We start from the raw sequence: 22,724 nt of genomic DNA, 5'->3' as shown, positions 1-22,724 counted from the left end.
TAGGGAAAAATTGTCTTTGCTACTGGGGGAATCCATAGTCAAATGTCTGCAAGAGTTCCCCTCTTGTGGGGGCAGGTTTGGTGGGGGAACTTCTGTATGTGAAGAACAGAATGCAGAAACCTGAAAGGTTGGCTAACACATTTATGATGTGCCTGCTTCAAACAAAACTTCCTTCTTCTAACTGGGGAGGGAAAACTAGAGGGGAGTGGGAACTCCGTCCTCAGATAAATTTTATCTGTCCCATTCCGATGTGATAAGCAGGGTCAGAGAAAAATCTATACTGCATTGGCTGCAAAGCTTCTTGGATGATCTCTGGATTTCTTTTACCTAAGAATGCATCAATTCTCGGTCTCAGTTTGGCATTTTCTCTCTACAAGCCAAGGGTTGACACGAAACCTAATAGTAAACAGCAATTAACGACCCCGTCAGCATCAGGGTAGGATGAGGGTGATGGAGAACAGGACCCCTGGCCTGGGATGACGCTCAGATTTGCACGTGTCTCTCTAGAGAAAGACTTGAACGTTCACACAAGGAACTACATAGATACAAAGGGGAGGAGGTGTTGTTGGGGAAGAAGAAAATGTCCCGTCCACCATCAGCCATCTGTCCACCGCCCCTCCCACCTGCCAGCCCCTAACCCCCCACTTCAGACATGCAGTAGAATGGGGGGGGGCGGTTAGTGGATAAAGGAAGCCCTACCACTCCTAACATCCCCCTCCAGAAAACAAGCACCACTGTTGGGGCGTGGTGGGGGGAGTTCAGCGTATTTAGTTGGGGCTGTGGTCTCGCCCTTTGAGGCCCCCGCTGAAGCGCGCAGACTCCTGGGTCCCGGGGAGCCGGCAGATGGCCTGCAGCGCACCGCCCGGCCCCCACGCTGGCCACGTCCGCTAGCGTCATCTTTCTCCCCCCGCCTCCTACCCTTCAAAATCCAGCGGCCGAGCTGCTCCGGATCCCATAGGGCTCCCGGAGCAAAGCTGAGTGGGGAGGAGAAAGGGGCGGAGAGCGAGGAAAGAGGGAGGGCGAAGAGCCGGCCACCCTCGGCCTTTTCCGGCAACCTTAACTACTACCAATCACCCGCTCCCGGGCGTCGAATTACAAAAGCTCCTCATTGCCTCGTTAATAATCAGTTGCGGTGGGGGAATAGGGTTCAGAGACCCTCCTTGGGGAAGGGAAGGCTTTTTTGGTTTTTGTGTTTTTTTGTTTTTTTCTTGCTCACGTCCCCTCCACGCCCAGCCGGGTTCCTCCCAGCCAACCCTCTGCGCACTTCCCTCTCCTTTCGAAGCTCGGGGAGCTGGTGGCCTAGCCTCGTCCTACGCCACGGTCCTCTGCGCTCCTCACTGCCCCGGCACCACAGCAGGGACTGTGTAGTGAAAGCGCCCGCGGAGCTACCCTTTCCGCTCCGCGCTCTGCGGGCTCGGCTCCTGAGCTAGTGGGAGGCCAGCGAGCTCCGGCCCACTGATTCCCGACCCAAGAGAGACGGAGCCCCCTTCCCTTCTCACCTCTTGCCAGTTCATCTTTCTGTGCACGGTGGGGAGGGGGCGGAGACGGGGATGCCTCCCAGCCCCCACCTCCCGGAGGGGGGGAGAGCGGAGTCGGCGCGCGCAGAAGGTGGCTTCTGTTCCCCTTCGGCCCAGCGCTCCGAATCTGCCCTTGCAGCCGCCGCAGCAGCTGCCGCCGCCTGGGCCGCCTGGGGGGGCGACTGCGCGTCACCTAGACTGGAGGAGCGCCGGGGATTTAAATGCCACTGAAACGGTGATCCATCACCGCGGGAGCCAGCAAACTTTCGCAGGAGGCTCAGCCATTGGCTGACATAGTCACGTGCCCCTCCCCCTGCGCCCTCCGCCCTCGCGCCCCCCCTCTTGCGCACTGTACATTCATATCATTTTTCTTCTCTGGCCCCATGGAGGAAGTGAGAAAGTTGGCACGGTCACCCAGGGCTTCGCAGGACCCGGTCCCTCAGTGACAGATGGACAATGCAAGAATGAGCTCCTTCCTGGAATACCCCATCCTCAGCGGTGGCGACTCAGGGACCTGCTCAGCGCGAGCCTACCCTTCCGACCATGGAATTACAACTTTCCAGTCGTGCGCGGTCAGTGCTAACAGCTGTGGCGGCGACGACCGCTTCCTAGTGGGCAGGGGGGTGCAGATCAGCCCGCCCCACCACCACCACCACCACCACCACCATCACCCCCAACCGGCCACCTACCAGACTCCCGGGAACCTGGGGGTGTCCTACTCCCATTCGAGTTGTGGTCCAAGCTATGGCGCGCAGAACTTCGGCGCGCCTTACAGTCCCTACGCGTTAAATCAGGAAGCAGAAGTAAGTGGTGGGTACCCCTCGTGCGCTCCCGCTGTTTACTCTGGAAATCTCTCATCTCCCATGGTCCAGCATCACCACCACCACCAGGGTTATGCCGGGGGCGCGGTGGGCTCGCCTCAGTACATTCACCACTCATATGGACAAGAGCACCAGAGCCTGGCCCTGGCCACGTATAATAACTCCTTGTCCCCTCTCCACGCCAGCCACCAAGAAGCCTGTCGCTCCCCTACATCAGAGACATCTTCTCCAGCGCAGACCTTTGACTGGATGAAAGTCAAAAGAAACCCTCCCAAAACAGGTCAGTCTTGCCATTCCTTGGATGCTCCTTGATGGTTCTGGAAGGAGCTAGTATGTTGAGTTGCCAAGGAAAATTAATACTTTTTTTTTTTTTAAAGTTCTTGCTTCCCACTGGTGTCCGGTGTGGACAGATTGCCCAGGTGTGTTGGGGCAAAGGCACATCTGGGGCTGTCGTGTTTCCCAAGGGGCTGAGTTTTAGAGGTTCTGGAATAGGAAGTGGGTAGTGATGTGTGGGGGTGGGGGTGGTTCTGTTAATATCTCCAGGCTCCATTCATCACTGGTCTGACCTTGCTAATGGTTGACTTCAGATTAACACTTTACACCTCATCAGTCACCTTTCCCAGCTGAGTTTCTGTTGAGAAATTCTTGATCTCCCCTTTATCTGAATGTTGCTCTGAAGCTTCTAGGGGATCTCATATCGATTGTAAAAATTTTTACCTTGTTCTCTCATCGCTCCCCACCATGCCCCCAGGGAAAGTTGGAGAGTATGGCTACGTGGGTCAACCCAATGCAGTGCGCACCAACTTCACCACGAAGCAGCTCACTGAGCTGGAAAAGGAGTTCCACTTCAATAAGTACCTGACGCGTGCCCGCAGGGTGGAGATTGCCGCGTCCCTACAGCTCAATGAGACCCAGGTGAAGATCTGGTTCCAGAACCGCCGGATGAAGCAGAAGAAACGAGAGAAGGAGGGTCTCTTGCCCATCTCTCCTGCCACCCCGCCAGGAAGTGAGGAGAAGGCCGAAGAATCTTCAGAGAAGTCCAGCTCCTCGCCCTGCATTCCTTCCCCGGGATCCTCTACCTCAGACACTCTGACTACCTCTCACTGAGGCCGACCAAGCCCCAGACTCCGCAGCCCAGGCTATTCCGCAGGCTGGGGACTCCTTACGCAAAGCACATTCTTAGCTTATCTTCCTTTCCATTTACAGTCTCTCTCTTCCTTTCTGATCCTATCTGGGGAGCTCCTGGCCAGGACAATGTGTTTCCAGAGAGTCCTGGAGTAGAGGCTTGATTGGGGTGTGTGTGTGTGTGCTAACTCCTTGATGCAGATTGGGTGCCATAATCAATTTTCTGATGGCCCCCAACACTCCTCCCTACTTTGGAGATTTCCACAGTCTGTTCCTTTCAGATGTCCTTTGGAATATAGTCTCCTTTGCCAGCAGAAACATGTCAGAGGGAGGCCTATCTTTTACCTATCTGTATATTTACAGTTCTCCCCTACTTTGCCCTCAAAGTAGGATAGAGAGAGAGGAGGGTCCAGGAGCTCATGAGGAAGAGAGGCACTATGAGCTTGTTTACACAATTAATTCATCCCTTAATTTAATTCAGTTTCATGTGTGTGAGTTTGCTGGTTGTAAATACTTTGTCCTGAGAGATTTATCTTTATACGGATTTTCTAGAAATGTTTAGATTAAGTGACTAAAACAGGGTAGGCAACTCTCAAAGCTGGTACAATTTTATATGTTATGGGTTAAAGAATAAAATCGCTCACTTAAACTCAATCAGATGCCTCAGAGGGTAGCCTGCATTTGTTCTTTCAGTGAGTTAAGAAGGCCTGCGGAATACGAGGTTCAAAAACCTTGCTTCCTGTGCTGGGTCTCCCCCTATCACCACCCATTTAGTGTTTCTCTGGGCACACTCTTTTTTAAATTTGTGCTGGATTATTCAGAACCTAAAGGTATTATTCGAACCAGCTTCTTCCTTCCACAGTTATCTTAGCTGGATATGATGTATTTTCAGCTCAATTGTTAATGTGATGGATGGCACAATGAATGTATATTTTGTGTGATTCGTGAATAGTCTTTTGCATGTCGCACAATGTTTTGATGTCCCTGAAGTACCACACTGAGTTATATCAGTTATTCCTTGTGAGCCTATGATATTCCCCATTTCCTGTACAATCATGAACAGCTCTGAGATCCTGGAGTGATGTGATCTAGAGCAGAGTTTACGGGTCTTAAGATGTCTGTAATAAATATATTCAAGTTTCACATATGCTTACGCGGCCCTGAATTTGGCTTGGCTACAATTTACTGGTTCCAACAGCGTTGGCTCATTTCATGCGGGGAAGGGGAGAAGGGTGCTGTGCATTTTCAGAGGTGGGCCTTTTCTTGGGAAAAAAAAAAAAAAAGCAAATGCTTTTCATTATGTAGCTGAAAGTTCCCCTATGAGTGCCATTGCACCTAGCTAATACCTACTTACTAGGTTGATTTTCTTTAAAATAACAATAGTTCCTTTATTATAATCCAAGTTCATACTGGAAAAAATGAATGGTGAAGAAATTTATGAAGCAGATCTATTTTTGAAACAAACACGGATACTTCCTGGGTCAAGTGCTAACCTTTTCACCTCCAACTGAATGTTGACGTATATATAAACAGAACCCCCTTCCAAAGCCCAAACTCTTCAGTCAGTCTTTCCTCACATCAGTGAACCAAGAGCTAAGAGATTCACATTTAATTAGCTCCAGTATAAAGCTGTTTGAGGGTGAGGCCTCCATCTCACCCCTCTTTCTTCTTTTTTTTTTTGGTTTTTTTTGGCTTGTTAGACAGTGTTCCAATATATTTCGCCCCTTAAATTGAGTGTGGTCTGTTTTCAGTAAACCCTTGCGTCTCTCCTCCCATCCCTCCTGTCAATATCCATCCCTTCCTGCCACTCTCTACATGTCCCCCTGCCCACTCCCTCTGGGTTACACATCTCATCCCCATTAGATTCAGCTTCGATTTCATAGCCATCATGGCTGTAATGGGTCTGCTCTAATTCTAAATCCATAACCCAGTTCTAATCCCATAACTCAGAAAAAAAAAGTTGTTATTTTCTTCTCTGGGCTCAGCAGTTTCTTTCAGTTGAACTTGCGGAAGCCTCTATGAGGTCTTCCGATATTCAAGTTGCTTCCAAACTGAGGCAGGTGTCTGCTCTCAAATAGAGGAAGCCAGCAAATCAAAGGCTCTCCTCCTAGACCTCTTGCCACTTTTCCTTCACTTTCACACATTTTCAGAAGCTTTCATTTAGCCCCGAGAGTAGAGCAGAAATTTTACAGCATCACAAATACAGGCATCTGACTTCCTTCCTCTCCAAAGGGTGTTTTACAGAGGATGGGCTGAGGGTGGGAGGAGAAATCCTACAAAACTTGGAATTTGCAGGCCTCCTAGAGCACCCATGAGATTTCCTGTACTTCCCCGTCAAAGGGGCAAGCCTGGACTTTGCAGGCGCGGTTGCTGCGGCCATATCAAGGGCACCCGCTGCCCTCCCCTCTTGGCTCCTGGGCTCTGGGCTCGCCTCTAAAAGACTCAAGTGGATGGAGGAGAACTTCAAAGTCGGCCAACTCTTTCTTTCAGTTCCCACCCTGGCCTTATACAGTATCTTTTGTTTATTAGTGTAAGGCCACACAGCAAAACAGATGGCTGGTTTCCAAATTCTTTAATGTGCTAAAGTGTCATTTGCATGCCACTGCCGTAATTTCAATATCTAAAAGCAGGGCCCGACCCGCTGGAATCCTGGAGATTCCAATCTTGAAGGTGCTGGTTTTAATGTAGCCGAGAGAGAGGAGAACGATAAATTATGGCTAAACATCCCAAGCCTTCTCTAGGTCATGGAATAAATCAGTTAACAAGCAATGCATTTAGGAAACATTAATATACCTTTCAACAAGGAAAACATTTGTATCTTTTTAGTTGTCCCAATCGATTAAATCAAAGGCGCTTACCACATCCTATTTCTAGGTCTCTCTTTTTCTCTGAAAAAGGTCTCGCTTTTTGGTCTCTGAGGAGCAGGGTTAGCTCCTTGAAAAATGACAGCAATGGTGACTGAAACAACAAAAGAGGGAACACAGAACATAGCATTTTATTGATAAATTTAAAAAGGACAAGAGTCTCAATTAGGGACTTGGGATAATTGCGAGACAAAATTCCAGTTTTCAAATGCGTTCTCCTCACTTCCTTCACACTCATTCAAAGTCCTCCTGAAATTCAGGGTGTCCCCAACCTAGGCTGAGTTGAGATCTGGCTCTCAAGTCTGCTCTCGGCTTCACCTTTGAAAGTTTACTTTTGGAGGCTATTCAGATGCCTTGGTGTTTTCCTCTGGGGCAATCAGATTCAAACCGATCAATATTTACTCAGTCTGAAAGGGTTGTTGAAAAGGCTGCTAACAACAAACTGCTTAGCTGCTCACCCTGTTTAATCTCAGGTTCACCGAAAGTTCAAGAATCACCGAAAGTTCAAGAAGAGATGAATGTAGCGATGGGTCACTTTAGAATGAGTCCCAGCGGTTTATCTGAGCTCTCCGCTAAAGGCAACAATTATAGTGCCATCCCTCTTTGGGAAAGGGGCAACTTTCCTATTATTCTTTTGCTAAACAGTGTTTACTAGAAACTTAAAACACTTTCCTCTCCCTTCCTGGCTTTTTTTTTTTTTTTTTTTTTTTTTTTTTGGTAGGTGGGGAGAGGAGTTTCCAGTTGCCCTTCTCCTCTCTTCTCCTCCAGCGTTCTGCCAATCCACTAGGTTTCATTTGACTTAAAATAAATTACACTGAATATTTTTAAAATGTTAAATTAGCCTGACAGAAAAGATCCAATTTATTTCAGATGCCAAGAGCTCTGAAATGAGGCTCTTTGGGCCGTTAGAGCTTATCTCCTTTGCGAAAGTACAGGGCAAGATTGAATTGAAATCCATTTGCGTTTGAGTAATATCGACAATCAGAGCCCCAATATCCATCTGAGATGACTTTTTAGACAGGAGGCGAGGGGAGGAGGAGGTAATTCACTCGTGCAAAAGCAAGTATCTCAGGTAGAAAGTCAACTTTAACATTTTATGCTCTCCTAGTGCACAGACTATTGAGATGAGAAAGGAAGACGCAAGGAAGCCAGTGGGGAATGGAAGGAGAAGGTGCTGGTCACTGAAGCTAATTGCTACAGCTCTTCAGAGGTCAAAGTTCATGTAATCACCGCATAAATGCATACTAAATAGGGATTTATTAAGCTTTTCTGATGGCTGAGCACGTCTGTGGGAAAAAAACAAAACAAAACAAAACGGTCACTGCTGTTTCTGTTTCTTCCCAAAGAATAATCATTCTAAGCAGTAGAAGCTCTTGGAGTCTGAGTCTTTAATTTACTGTTTTGAATGACAGGCTACCCCTCTGTTTTAAAATTTTGAAATCAGTGCATGGACAACAACTTTCTTTATTTTGGATGGGACCCTAAAATAACTCTCTCGCTCTTAGAAATGCTATGATTTTTTTCAGTACATACAAGGACACAAGTTAGCATGTCCTTATCAGAGAGGCTACTCCCTAGATGGCTAGCTTTGGTGACTCTCTGTTGTGGGTAAGCCTACTCTTTTTGCCTGCATTTCTGAAAGCACACAAAAGTCCTGCCTTAGGACTTCTGGTGTGTAGATGACCAGAACTGAAAGGGGCCCATTTACCCAACCTCTTGTTTTATGCATTGGAAAGATAAGGCACCCAGAGGTGGACTAGTTTGCCTTAGTATCTTCCTAAATAAAATCCAGGATAGCTTAGAATCTGAGGCCACTGCGCTTCTTGATTCTAAATTCCTGATTTGATTTTGCCCCTTCTCATTTATTCTATGTGATTTATTTCAGTCTGGAGATAGTTCATGTTTTTCCACTTCTGATTTACTAGCCATCCACTCAATCAAGTCCTTGATTTTGAAGCCACCAAGATTATTTGAATCTTTGAAACAACCTCCCAGTTGAATGTTTCTGCCATCTTGTTTGAACAATGCAATGTTGGGCTACTTGATGTTTAAGATATATGTCTTAAAATATAAAAATAGAACAGGTAAAATTCAACACACACATATTTTTGTTGTTGTTTTTGAACCTAGACAAGGGAAGAATAAATGAAAGACGAGTTGCCTGTGCCCAAGTTCAACTTCCATTAAATTGTCAAGAGGTGTCAGCTAGAAAGGGCTTGGAAAGCAAGGAACATTCCAGGAGGTGTCTTAACTCTGAATCTTTTTGTGTTTGTTTCTGTTTGGTTTGTGACACAGCATAGCCTCCTGAACACTGTTCTGTCTATATTTCTTAATTTTCTAAACGACGCACTCATGTACCAAACACACATACAACTTAAACATAAAATTTCCTTGTAATACAACTTTCCACGTTTTCCTTGCTTGGTGGGGTCCTACTGGTCTCAGTAGAACCTGCTGCCTAAGGGGAAACCTACGGCTGTCAGTGTCTGAAGATCTGAACTGGAATCCTCAGCGCTTGGGAGCCTTATTTCTACTAACACGAGCCATCAAATACAGTTGACCTTCGATTGCAGAACTGAAAAGCAAATACCAATCAAGCAACTCTGCTGGTGGAAGCTAGTCTATGAACCACCCCCCCTCCCTGCCCCCCTCCCCGCCCAATCTCACCCCCCAATTATTTCCTGTAAAATATTCTGGAAAGACTGCATTTTGGGTTTATTGGAAACAAATGAAAAGACCGACGTTTCCTTTCCTCAACATTTCCAGACACGACTAAAATATGTGTCTCCATTTTTTAAACAGCCCATTAAATGTTTTCCTATTTAAAAACGTGGTGGAAAGCGTCCAGCCACAAGCCTGATCGATAGAAATCAAGATTGTTTTGCGTCTTCATTTGAAGCTTGGTCTTTTAGGGTTAAAAGACGCCACGGCTTGCGATTGAAAATAAAGGGGGAAAATTACAGAATTTTTTTTTTTTTCCTTTTTAAACTGGGATACTTTTTAGCCACGCTGGACATTTCAGCCTGCTTCCTTTTAAAAAGAAAAGTCGCCACAGAACCATAGCGAGAATGCAGAAAGCAAGGATTTAAACAAGTAGACCCCCCCTCCCCCCATCAGTACTACTGTTCCGGGAATAGTCTCATTCGGAGGAACAAATGAGGTCCTTCCTTTAGGACGCGCAGGGGCAGCTGCTCGAGGCCCGGGGAGCGCTCGGCTCGGGCCATCGGCTCGCGGGGCAGCGGCGGCCGCGCGAGCTCGCGCTCCGCCAGCGCCGCGCCGGCCTTGGGGCCGCCCGCGGGGCCTCCTGCGGTGGGGAGAGGCCGCCGGGTCCTCGGCGCCCCGCAGCGGTGGCGGGGAGCCCCGCCACCGAGGTTAAGACGTCTTTCCGTGCTTAGCTCCCCCCCCCCCCCTTCTCTCTCCGGATTCTTCGGCAAACGCTGCCTCTCCCTTCCCGTCCCGCGCGGGCCCCACGCGGAGCGGGGCGGAAGCAGCTTCCGGGCCCTTCGCGGGTGTGCGGGCGGCGCGGCCCTTCCGGCCCCGGCTGGCAGTGAACCGAGCGTGGGTCGGGGCACGTCCCCGGCGGCTGCCAAGAGCCCCGCTTTGTCTCCGGGGACCGCTGGGCCCCGCGTTCCCTCCTTCTTTCCCCGCCAGCCTCGCCTAGCTTCCAGGTGCTCCAGGAAGTGGCCGGAGCGGAGACTTGCGGCCTCAAATGCCTCAGACGGGAGCCTGCCTTCTCCTGGTGAGGGCTCAGGGCTTCCAGACCCTCAACTCACCACCCCAGGGCAGAAGCCTAGCCCCCGGGTTCATCTTTTAAGATGTGAAGGGGGGAGGGAGATTTTACCCCCTGCTTGCTACCGGCTATTTCCAAAATACATTTAATTGAGTAACATATTCATTCTCCTCCTAGTTCAGCTTAAGGTGAACTAGGGTAGACGTGGGGGTTGCAGGAGTGGTGAGTAGAAGTTTCTGAACATTGGATGTTCCTAGAGAGACTAGACTAGTGCTTTTCTAGTCGGGGGAACTCCTTGCTTCTCTAATGTCCTCGCCCCCATTTCAGTTGCAGAGTCAAACCCTGCCTTGCCTCAAGTCTCACTTCTAGAAAGTTTCTAGAAAAGTTTCCTGTACTACTTCCCACTCTTTCAGCTGAGCGCCTCCTCAAAACGCCACCTTTTACACGGGGAGTTTTGTTCTACAGTACTTAACTGTGACCGTGAGACTGTGAACTAGACTATCCATTTGTGTTAGTCTTGGCTCCCCCAAGAGGATCTCAAGCTTCTTGAGGGCAGGGCCCTTGACTTCCAGTAACCTGAAGAGACGGTTTCTGTAGCATCAGTAGGAGCTTAAGTTATAAAATAAGGTGATTGTTCTTGTTGACTTTTAAGTATTTCTCTAAAATGTATATGGCTTCTCAGTATCCTGAAAATTTGATATGTATCCTGGATGACTCTGAGCCAACCCCTATGCCAAATACTACACATACATTAACTCGTTTAATCCTTACTCAGCCTCAAGCAGGAGGTATTTTTAGTGTATTTTGATTTTACGGCAAAGGAAATGGAAGGGTCCAAGATGTTAAGTAACTTGTCCATTGAATCCAGAGCCCAAACTCTTATCCCCTGAATAGTAGTGCTTCTCCACAGGGCCAATCACATGAACCCTCTACAAAGAGTTATCAGGCCATCTCCGTTCAATTCAAGGACTATAGTGGGTAATTGCTCATTGGTAAAGAATTAGCGGGAGAAAATGATTTTAATATCAGACATATATGCAAACTGTAGCTACACATTCTTGGGAAAATAAGCAAATGACAAATACTTGCATGAAAACAAAGCTAAAGAGAGAGATCAAATTTAACAATAAAGTCCATGAGAGAAGTAATTTAACAATAAGAGGCTTTTTTTTCAAATCTGGCACTAATTGATTAAGGGAATAATTTGCAGGGAGAAGAAAGATACCCTTTATAGGCACAAGTTCTGTCTGTCACACGCCTAACAAGTGGACAAAAATGGGAATATTCAATATGAAATACAGATGTCTTGTCTCCATGAAAGTAAGCATCCGTACGACTGGAAGCATTTGCACAATATTCCATCTCCCAGTTTTCGTTTGGTTATTTTATACACTGCAAACCCAGTCACAATTCACATTTGAAGAAAAAGAAGAGAAGAATTTATCTTCACTGGAAAGCACTAGTCTTCGTAGTTTACAACTTAGCACTTACAACTTAGCGCCTGACTGCCTTAGTCAGAGGATCATGTGACTCTTGATCTCAGGGTAGTGAGTTCGAGCCTCGTGTTGGGTGTAGAGATAACTTAAATAAATAAAACTTAAAAGAAACCCCAACTTTGCACCTCTTGATTAAGAATAACCAGAGGAACCAGGCTGAACAAGAACTTGAAGAAATATATCATGAGGCCTAAAGAGAGCCAGTTTTTAAAAGCCAGTTATTCCCAGTGCTCAATTTACACAAAGACAGACTAAGAGTTGTATGTAGAAGAACATACTTTGCTTCTTCCTACTCTTCTAACTTTTGTAAGTGAACAAGGACTTGGCATAACTACAAGCATTATAATAGTACTGATATTATTTAGTTATAGAATCACGGATCATCTAATCTGGTCTTTCTATTTAACAGGTGAAGAAACTGAAGCCCAGAAAGGTGCTGGCAGCAATAGTGGTAAGAAAAAACATTTGCTTATATCTTTACTACGTACTAAAGTGGACGTTAAAAATGGCAGGCAAAATTAATCTCAGGATAGATATCTTAATAACATCAGTAATTAATTACTATATTAAATATAGTAATTATAGTAATTAATTACACTAATTATTAAATATTGAAGATCTAAATGTTATTAAGAATAGATGGATTTGGATAACTAGATATATGGCCAGAGGGTTTCTTCCTTCCTACTTACCTCTGTGAATCCTACAGAAAGGGTGGCTGTTGAGATCCCTCTTATCCCATGGGTAAAGAGAAACTGAAGGATCCATTTTATTTCTTCCACTTCAGAAATTCTTTATATGGTTTGACAGATGAGACAGGAACAGCATCAAGAAGAAAGCCAAACTTCTTAACTGTCTTGCCCAACGCACTCAGATAGCATGTTAGCTTCCTTGTTGCTGCTTGATTCAGGCACCATGAACTTGAGGGCATTCTGGGACACTGGTGTGTTCCCCATGGACCACAAGGACTAAACTTGCAATTCATTATGTTATATAAAAATGAATCCCTCTACTAGAGACATCCAGACTTTAGCAAGTTGTGACAACTTATTTTTTTTAATGTTTATTTATTATTGAAAGTCAGAGAGAGTCAGAGCGTGAGCAGGGGAGGGGCAGAGGGAGAGGGAGACACAGAATCCGAAGCAGGCTCCAGGCTCTGAGCCGTCAGCACAGAGCCCAATGTGGGGCTCGAACTCACAAACCACGAGATCATGACCTGAGCCGAAGTCGGATGTTTGACTGACTGAGCCACCCAGGCACCCTGTGACAACTTATTTTTTTTATGTTAACATTTATTGAAGGCTTTCTTTGTATCTGATGCTGAGCTAAGAGCCTTCTATACATTACTCTTCACCATAGCCTTATGATGTGGGTTTTATTATCCCCATTGACAGATGGAGAAACTGAGGCTTACTGAAGTTTTAGAAGTTTCTCACCAGAACATAATGAGTGGTTAGTAAAGTTAAATTTGCAGCCTGTTACGGTTAAATCCTCACATGTTGAAGCCTGACTTCTTAAGAATGTGAGAATAATGTAAGACTAACCTTAAATCTAACTTTAGCTTTAAAATGTTTGTATTTTAGGTGTTAGGGAATTTCTCACTGTGAGTCAGAAAAGGTTGCACAGCCATAGTGAAGGTGTTAGGGATGGCAGTACCAGGTCTAGTGGTTAAGCATCAGGGTTCGGGGCAGGGGCAGTTGTCTCATCAGACTGGCTCCGGCTGCTAAGCTTTCCATTTATCTAACTTGATTTTCAATCTCTCTGGCAATTTTCTGAGCTACATGTATCTTCCATTTCCGCTTAAATCACCAATAGTCAGTTTCTGTTGCTTACAACTAAGAATCCTGATTCATGTACCATGTGATATACCAAATGATGCTGCTTTGAAATTTTTTTTTTTAAGATTTTATTTTTAAGTGAAATTCACAACCCTGAGATCAAGGGTCGCATGCTCTACTGACAGAGCCAGCCAGGTGCCCCAATGTGCTTTGAAATTTTTTAAGACCAGTGGGCTGCGGCTAGGAATTGTGGGAGGGAAGTTGGACTCTATAATGTAGAAAGTATCTATATAATATGGGCCAGATGGCAGCTTCTTCAGATTCTACTTTCTCTTTTTCCCTACCTTTGGGCTCTTTTCCTTTTTTAAGTTTTATTTATTTAAGTAATCTCTACACCCATTGTGGGGCTTGAACTCCCAACCCCCAGAGAAAGAGTCACATATTCCTTCGACTAAGCCAGCCAGTTGCCCCTGGACTCTTCTAATGCACACCCGTTTGGCCTTGTTAAATCTAAATAAATATACTTAAAAAGCTAAAGATGACCCTGTGCCCACCAAGAAAGCATAAGTGCATTTCATTGAGTCGTAGAACATAGCTTATTTTCTATTTTATTTTACGGTTTTCCTATCTCATCGAGTAATTATTCTTCTGAAGCTGACCCTTTATGTACAACAGTAGCTGATAGCTTACATTGTGCTAGGCACTATGCTGAACACTTCACATGGATTGGCTCATTTAAATCCTCTCAACTATGAGGTGTAGGTAGGTACTGTTATTACCCCTATTTTAAAGAAGAGGAAATTAAGAGGAAAGGTCACCCACATAGAAAATGGCAAAGTTCACTCTTAGCGTTGTGGTTCCTGAGCATTTATTCTTCAAAACATTGTATATTCTCTTCCCCCTAAGTGGCTTGACTGATCCAACTTTTTTTTTTCTTACCCTTCCTCTTTCTCGTTTTCTATCTCTAGTTTTTTCTTTCTTTCTTTTTTTATTAAATTTTTTTTTTAAATGTTACTTTATTTTGGAGAGAGAGAGAGAGAGATAGAACAGAGCACGAGCAGGGGATGGGCAGAGAGAGAGGGAGACACAGAATCCGAAGCAGGCTCCAGGCTCCGAGCTGTCAGCACAGAGCCCGACGTGGGGCTGGAACCCACGAATTGTGAGATCATGACCTGAGCTGAAGTCAGACGGATGCCTAACCAACTGAGCCACCCAGGCGCCCCTGTTTTTTTCTTTCTTAATTGAGAATGACATGAAAGCATCCTGTTCAGTCCCTAATTGAGCATCTGTAATTGTGTGAGGTGACTGGTTGGGTATCTATCAGCTGCAGGTGCCCTTGAGAAGCACCGTTTGGTTTGCTCTTCTGGCCCTAAGAATTCCTTCTGACCTCACCTTTTCCTGACCTCCACTATCTCTGTCCCTCCCCACCCCCTTGGAACTTCTGTTCTCATCTCCTCACTCTGGTTTTTCTTGCTGTGTTATATTTGAATCCTGTCTCATGACTTTGCTCCTTCATTAATCAAAACACTTATTCAGAGATGATGTGAAATTTTACAGAGAGAAGGTAGCATCCTTTTTCAAGGAGTTTATAAATCATTATGAAGCATATAATCTACTACCTAGTTTATGTTATGTTACATTATTTATTAATATTTTTATTAGAATTTAGTTAGACATTTAAGCTTTAGGATTTTATTATAAAAGTCCTATAGAACGGGGGCACCTGCTGGCTCAGTAGGAAGGGCACGTGACTCTTGACCGCAGGGTCATGAGTTTGAGCCCCACATAGGATGTAGAGATTACTTGAAATAAATAAATAAATAAATAAATAAATAAATAAATAAATAAGTTAAAACAAGTCCTCTAGAACAATTGCAGTTGACACTCCTTTCTCTCCAAAATGTGTAACTTGAGAATAAACCTCTAATTCTGGTTGGGGCAGTGATCAGCGTGTGATTTGGGTTGAATGCTAAGGTTTTATGATGACATTTGCTGGAGAAGACAAGGTATCTGGTAAATGTTAACATAAACTACATGCCCCAGATTGACTGTGAAAGACAAGGGAATGGAAAGAGAAGAAAGTAAGAATTATAGAAACTTGGGGCTCTTCAAGTACTTGTGAATCAGAAAGGAAGAAAAGGGAGGATAAGATAGATGGAAATGACCCTGGGGAGATTGTGTGTTTAGGATAAAGGAGATCTCATTTTGGGAAACTTCTGTAGATGGAATCTAAGGATACTACCAAGTCAGACAAAGCCTTTATGGTTTCAAGGTGATCTGTTTTTCTAGATCCAGTGCTGGAATATGTGAGAGGTGAAGAAATTAAAAACAAAACAAACTCAACTATGGTTTAGTTTAAAAAAGAAAAACAGGGGCGCCTGGGTGGCTCAGTCGGTTAAGCGTCCGACTGCAGCTCAGGTCATGATCTCGCGGTCCGTGAGTTCGAGCCCCGTGTCGGGTTGATCCAGGCTGATGGCTCAGAGCCTGGAGCCTGCTTCCGTTTCTGTGTCTCCCTCTCTCTCTGCCCCTCCCTCGTTCATGCTCTGTCTCTCTCTCTCTGTCTCAAAAATAAATAAATGTTAAAAAAATTTAAAAAAGTAAAAATAAAAATAAAAAAGAAAAACAGGGGTGCCTGGGTAGCTTGGTCTGTTAGGCATGTGACTTTGGCTCAGGTCATGATCTCATGGTTCATGAGTTTGAGCCCCATATTGGGCTTTGTGCTGACAGCTCAGAGCCTGGAGCCTGCTTCAGATTCTGTATCTCCCTCTCTCTCTGCCCTCCCCTGCTCATGCTCTGTCTTTCTCTCTCTCTCTCTCAAAAATAAACATTAAAAAGAAGAAAGAAAGAAAACCAGAGTTAGGAACAACTGTAAAAGCAAAGATAACTTACCCATAATTTAATGTGTCTGTGCAATTATGCATGTATATGCATATTTGTCTCTTTAGGAAGAGCCTTTCCTCCTAAGGCCACATTGCTCACATTGTTCACCTGCCTTCTTGAATTCCCTCCAAAGAGCCACACTCTTTCTTCCCCAGAGAGTTTGCAACCTGGGATGAATCCACCCCCCCCCCCCCCGCCCCCATTTTCCCCTGAGACTTTGAGGCCTTAGCTAAATGATGCTTCCTCAGAGAGACCTTAACCTAGTACCCTCTGTTTCCTTTACGCACTTTATCACGGTTCAAAAATGTAGTTTTATATTTTTTGTCTTTCTTTCTTGACCATAAGCAACCTAAATCCTGAAACGCATAGTGTTTTCCCCCACGTAAGGTTCCTGTTGGTAACTACTAAATAGACATTGGATGAATGTTTATATTAACAAGGGTCTGACTAGGCTGCTGTAACAAAGGAATCTAAAAATATAGTGGCTTAAACATGGCTGGAGTTTAATTCTCTGACATGTAAAATTTCAGAGGAAGGTAGGAGCCCAGATCGGTGGGGTGCCTTAGCACCGTGAGGTCATTCACAATCTGAGTTTCTCCCACTGCGCTGCTCCAGTGTCCCTAGGTCTTGTCCACATGGTATATCCATGCCACCTCCACATTCCCACTCTGTTTGTAGGAACAGGGGTAGAGTGAAAGTGGAGGGCAAGCAATTTCCTATAAAGTAAGTGACTTGGAAGTGGCTCACCTCCCTTCCACTCACATTTTATTGTGATAAACTTAGTCATACGGCCACACCTAGCTGCAAAGAATACTAGGAAATGCTGTCTCTGGGTGGTGTAGCCACGAGCCATCTCAAATGGAAGAGGGAGGGGTGTCTGGCTGGCTCAGTCAGAAGAGCTGGCAACTCTTGATCTCGGGTCGGGGTCATAAGTTTGAGCCCCACTTGGCTGTAGAGATTCCTTAAAGAAGTAAATAAACTTTAGAGAAAAAAGTAAACAGGAAGAAGGTGAGAATGAGAATTGGGGATTAACTAACCATCTGTTCCATTGTTGGATAAATGCTTGCTGAAAGAATGAATATTCTTTTTTTTTTTTTTTAAGTTTATTTATTTTGAGAGAGACAGAGAGAGACAGGGAAAGAGTGCATGAGCAGGAGAGGGGCTTCGAGAGTGGGAGAGAGAGAGAGAATCCTAAGTAGCCTCCATGCTGTCAGCTCAGAGCCAACTCAGGGCTCTGAGCTCACAAACCCTGAGATCATGACCAGGGCCCAGATCAAGAGTTGGTCGCTTAACTGACTGAGCCACCCAGGCTCCCCTGAATATTCATTCATATATTATCAGAGGTTGGAATAACATAGGGGTTTGAGGAGTATGTTTTAGAACTCCAGAAAATAGGGATGTGATACAAAAATATTAGACACTGGGGCGCCTGGGTGGCTTGGTCGGTTAAGCGTCCAACTTCGGCTCAGGTCATGATCTCACGGTCCGTGAGTTCGAGCCCCGCGTCGGGCTCTGTGCTGACAGCTCAGAGCCTGGAGCCTGCTTCGGATTCTGTGTCTCCCTCTCTCTGACCCTCCCCTGTTCATGCTCTGTCTCTCTCTGTCTCAAAAATAAATAAACATTTAAAAAAAATATTAGACACTAAGATAACATCAAATATACTCTGTGCTTCAACCTGTTCACCTGCAATTTGGGGGGCAAGGGAGGATTAAAAAACCAAGAAATTGAGCAAGGCAGGTGCAGGGCAGCTCTGGGTGTTTTGACTACACACCTGGTTTTGTTACAGTTTGGATATAAAATCTCTGCCTTCGGCAAGCTTCCAGAAATAAGCCTTTAGCTAATAAGATTAGCTTCTCTCCAAGCCTTCCCTTGCCAGACGGGAGCTATTTTGAGGCAAAGACATTACTTGACTACTGACTTTTTCTCTCCATTATCCTAAATTTCACACTAACAAAGGCCTTGAAATTCTAAGTTCCAAAACAGAGCCAAACCAAATAGTAACCATTTAAAAGACGTGGATACAATTTATTTTCCACCGATGTATCCTGATGCAAAACCCAACATTTTAAGGAGCGCAGGCAGAGTATGGAGTTGTATGACAGTGTTTGCACCTGCCCTCCCCTTTGAGGGGCTAAGGGCATGTGGGCAAGGCTTATCAGCAGCTGGCCTCACCGCATCCGGGCAGATGAAAGGAAGTGGCCCACTTGTCGCCACAGCCCAAGTTGTCTTCATGTCTGCGGTTGCAGGAGACGCCGGGCTTGGCATTATTAGCCTCTCCTTCCTTAAATTCCCTCCTCACAAAAAAAGTAACCACCCCCCACGCACCCTCCCCTTATATTTGGCCAGAAGGTTAGGAAACAACCCCTCTCTCTGCCTTTTGCCCTATCAAACTCCTTGGAGCTGAGCTCATGGGTCTGTCCTCTGTGAAATGTGCTCCAAGGAGATTGAATCCCTGGTCTGCTGTCCTCCCTTAGCATTTTCTACTTTTCAGAGTACTTATTACTTTTGGAGTTGAAATTCTTCCGTTTGTGCCTTTTCTTTGTAAACTTCTCCAGGATAGACACCGTATCTTATTAGTCATTGATTCTCTCTGCCTTGTACAATACCTGGCACATGGTAGGCACTTGATAAATATAAATGTTTGTGGAATGCATGAATGAGAGAATGATTGAGTGAATGAGGGAACAATTCTTTGTGTTCTGTCTGTAGCTTCTCAGCTATTCTAATGTGCTCATTATTCCTGAGGCTTAGGAACCCAAAGTGTGGTTCCAAATTCTTCCTTGTTTCCAAAAAAAAATTTTTTTTACTTGCTTGCTGAAGTTAAATTGAAGTTCAGAATTCTTTAATGGAAAATTGGCTTTTCATTAGGCAATGAGGTGTAAAATGGTTTAAATGTAAATGTTTGAATTAACATACAACTAAAACTCAATGAAACTAAAGTGTAACCTGTCAGTCAATCAAAAAGTGTAAATAACTGATAGAGTCTTTTCTGTCTTGACAGGGGGTGGAGGTCAGAGAGAAGTTGGTGCTCGGGCCTTAGTGGGGGTGGAAGAGGATGGGAGGTCAAAGGGTCATCTAGGTAGAAGCAGAAGAAAGGGGAACTAGGGGCCACTGATTTAGCACTTCCTTAATATCTCAGTTTTAGGGAGAGAAGTAAGGCCCACTGTGCTCCTGTTTGCAATTTCGTGAGAACAATTGTTGAGAACTGCCCGCACACAGATTTGATTTAGGTGGCTGTGCGTGTGTGCACTTAAAAAAAGTTGACTTTGTTGCAGAGGAACTGCATTTTCAGAAGAGTTAATTCAGGGTCATAGAACCTGGACTGTACCCTAAAATATCTCTGCTGGTGGTAGTAGAACAGTTGGGGTACTTTGCATGGCTGACTAGGTGATATTGGAGATGTGCCTGGACAGGAAAGGGTAGAAGTTATGCCAAGATTTGATTTCGAGTGGAGCCTCTGGATCAAGAGACTGCTATAATCTGTGTTTTATGTTATCAGAGGATCTGCGATTCCTCAGATTTTACAGATAGAGCTGCTTAAATAGCTCAAGGCACTTTGCAAACTTCCAATTAGTTTTCTCAGTACCTTTGGAAGTGGAGAGCAAATGTGGGCAGAGGCCCAGTGCTACACAATTGGTTTAAAATTTGCTGCTTATTCAGGGGCGCCTGGGTGGCGCAGTCGGTTAAGCGTCCGACTTCAGCTTCAGCTCGCGGTCTGTGAGTTCGAGCCCCGAGTCAGGCTCTGGGCCGATGGCTCGGAGCCTGGAGCCGATGGCTCGGAGCCTGGAGCCGATGGCTCGGAGCCTGGAGCCGATGGCTCGGAGCCTGGAGCCGATGGCTCGGAGCCTGGAGCCTGTTTCCGATTCTGTGTCTCCCTCTCTCTCTGCCCCTCCCCTGTTCATGCTCTGTCTCTCTCTGTCCCAAAAATAAATAAAAAACGTTGAAAAAAAATTAAAAAAAATAAAATTTGCTGCTTATTCAATGCCAAATTATCAGTTTGACTTTTTTTTTTTTTTTTTTTTTTTTTTTTTTTTTTTTTTACCCCTCCTTGAGCTGCAGTTGAGCTAGAGTATTAGTTGAGAGTCAGTGTCCTAGGTTTGTTTTGGCTTCACCCCGAGTAGCTATGTAACATATCACAGACCACTTCTCTCTGGTGGAGGTGAGACTCCATGAATCCTTAGGGCTCATTGCAGACCTAAGGCTTTCCATGTTAGTATTCCATTGCAACAACTAGAGTGAGCATTTGACTTAGCAAACCAGTGAGCAGAGTTTTGGAACACATGTCTTTTAACCCGTTTAACCTCTGCTTTTGTTTTACTTTTTAAGCTTTTTTGTTGAAGCGTAGCATACATAAAGTGTGGTAAATACACACTGTGGACTAATCTTAAGTGTACAGTTTGCTGAATATTTTTATTTTATTTTATTTTATTTTTTGAAATGCAGTTTCTTTTTTTTTTTTAAATTTTTTTTAACGTTTATTTATTTTTGAGACAGAGAGAGACAGAGCATGAACAGGGGAGGGTCAGCGAGAGGGAGGCACAGAATCTGAAACAGGCTCCAGGCTCAGAGCTGTCAGCACAGAGCCCGACGCAGGGCTCGAACTCACGGACCGCGAGATCATGACTTGAGCGGAAGTGGGATGCTTAACCGACTGAGCCCCCCAGGCGCCCCACCCCACAGCCTTTTTAATGCTTGGTACTGCCAGTCATAGTTTAGCCTTTCTGGAGAGTTCTACAATTCTAAATAGTTACCACTATTTTTTCCCCATTTTAAAAATTGTGATAAGATATACATACACAGAATTTACTATCGTAACCATTTTTAAGTGTGCAGCTCAGTGGTATTAAACACATTCATAATGTTGTACAACCATCACCACCATCCATCTCTAGAATTCTTCTTATAAAACTGAAACTCTATACCCATTAAACAGTAACTCCCCACTCCCCTCTTTATTCTAGCCCCTGGCAACCAGCATTCTACTTTCCGTCTCTATGAATTTGACTACCCTAAGTACCTCATATAAGTGGAATCATACAGTATTTGTCTTTTTGTGACTGGCTTCTTTCATTTAGCCCAATGTGCTCAGGGTTCTTCTAAAAACTGTCACGTTGTAGCAAAGTTGCAGAATTTCTTTCCTTTTTAAAGCTAAATAGCAACCACTGTATATTATTTCAGGCTAAATAACATTCATATTTTGCTTATTCACTCATTCAGTAGTAGACACTTGGGTTCCTTCCATGTTTTAGTTTTTATCAATAATGCTGCTATGCATATGGGTGTACAACTGTCCCTTTGAGACCCCACTTTCATTTCTTTTGGGTATATATACTCAGAAGTGGATTTGCTGGATCATATGATAATTCTATTTTTAATTTTTTGAGGAACCACCATACTGTTTTCCATGATGGCTGTACCATTTTACATTCCACCAACAGCACACGAGTGTTCAATTTCTCCATATCCCATCAACATTTGTTGGGTATGAGGTGGTATCTTATTGTAGTTTTGATTGGCATTTCCCTGATGATTAATGCTATTGAGCATCTTTCCATGTGCTTATTGGCCATTTGTATATCTCTTCAAGTCCTTTGCCCATTTTTAAACTGGGCTATTTAGCTTTTTTGTTGTTGAGTGTTAGGAGTTCTCTTTATATTCTGGATATTAGTAAATACTACTTTTAAATAGAGTGAAATTGCATGTGCAGTACCAATAATGCAATTCGGAGGTCTGGAGAATCAAGAGTGGTTACTGACAAGACAACCAACAGGGGCAAGCAGTTGTAGAGCCACCTTTTATTACCAAAAGGACCCAAGTTTTAAAAATTTATCATATCTGTATCACTAAGAAATAGTGGTGGTTGTGGTACGGAGCCTTCCCTCCCTGATTCAATGACTCCACCTCCCCTTTAATATTTATTTAATTCTAGTTTCCCTGGAAGGAAATATCTAGGGGGTTGGTTGGTGAGGACCTCCGTATTTTGGCCTTATCAAAAGAAATAGGTGACTTTATTCCTCCTCATTTGAGATGGCCTTTGGAGGCCTGTATCAAACCTCCACTGAAATCAGAGTAATAAATATTCAAGAATGGCAAGGAAGTTACAGAGAATCCATGAATGGGGTGTGGGTCCATGTATGTGTCTGGAGCAAAAATATGCTTCATATTTGCAAAGATAGTAGTTTCCAGGAAACATAGTGAGGCTGAAGGGTCCATTTAGAATTCAGCTGTTATTCTTTTTTTTTTTTTTTAATTTTTTAATGTTTTATTTATTTTTGAGAGAGAGAAAGAGAGAGAATGAGCAGGGGAGGGGCAGAAAGACAAGGACACAGAATCTGAAGCAGGCTCCAAAGCTGTCAGCACAAGAGCCCGATGTGGGGCTCCAACCCATGAGCCATGGGATCATGACCTGAGCTGAAATTGGACGCTTAAACAACTGAGCCACCCAGGCACCTCATTGAATTCAGCTGTTATTCTTATTTTATTATTTTTAATGTTTACGTATTTTTGAAGGAG

General features: G+C 44.6%; 2 protein-coding genes across 3 annotated transcripts in view; both read left to right on the top strand.

Moving 5' to 3' along the window:
• Positions 1-1,966: 1,966 nt before the first annotated feature.
• Positions 1,967-3,467, top strand: HOXA1 (homeobox A1). Of its 2 annotated transcripts, none has more exons than XM_007077115.3 (2): positions 1,967-2,618; positions 3,090-3,467. In XM_007077115.3, the coding sequence occupies exons 1-2, from the start codon at positions 1,967-1,969 to the stop codon at positions 3,443-3,445; spliced, it is 1,008 nt and encodes a 335-aa protein (XP_007077177.1). In that variant the 3' UTR covers positions 3,446-3,467. The 2 variants fall into 2 exon arrangements, with proteins under 2 accessions (XP_007077177.1, XP_007077178.1); XM_007077116.3 differs by lacking the exon at positions 3,090-3,467 and having other exon boundaries at positions 1,967-2,320; positions 2,524-2,605.
• Positions 3,468-7,876: 4,409 nt separating this feature from the next.
• The window catches only part of LOC122236343 (collagen alpha-1(I) chain-like), a 127,743-nt gene continuing 112,895 nt past the window's right edge, over positions 7,877-22,724 (top strand). Inside the window, exons 1-3 of the mRNA XM_042977214.1 lie at positions 7,877-7,935; positions 9,501-10,066; positions 11,963-12,004. Of these exons, the coding sequence (XP_042833148.1) occupies positions 7,877-7,935; positions 9,501-10,066; positions 11,963-12,004 (667 nt within the window). The remainder of the gene's footprint in view (positions 7,936-9,500; positions 10,067-11,962; positions 12,005-22,724) is intronic.

This window comes from Panthera tigris, chromosome A2 (genome assembly GCF_018350195.1).
Source record: "Panthera tigris isolate Pti1 chromosome A2, P.tigris_Pti1_mat1.1, whole genome shotgun sequence".
In the NCBI taxonomy this organism is placed as follows: domain Eukaryota; kingdom Metazoa; phylum Chordata; class Mammalia; order Carnivora; family Felidae; genus Panthera; species Panthera tigris.
Note: the sequence above shows the minus strand (reverse complement) of the source record. Positions and strands in the feature narration are given on the sequence as shown.

What these genes read in the sequence shown, in the direction of transcription:
- HOXA1 (XM_007077115.3), top strand. Translation starts at nt 1,967, where the DNA reads ATGGACAATGCAAGAATGAGCTCCTTCCTGGAATACCCCATCCTCAGC. An exon ending in AAGAAACCCTCCCAAAACAG is followed by an intron (nt 2,619 to 3,089) that starts GTCAGTCTTGCC and finishes CCATGCCCCCAG; the next exon opens with GGAAAGTTGGAGAGTATGGC.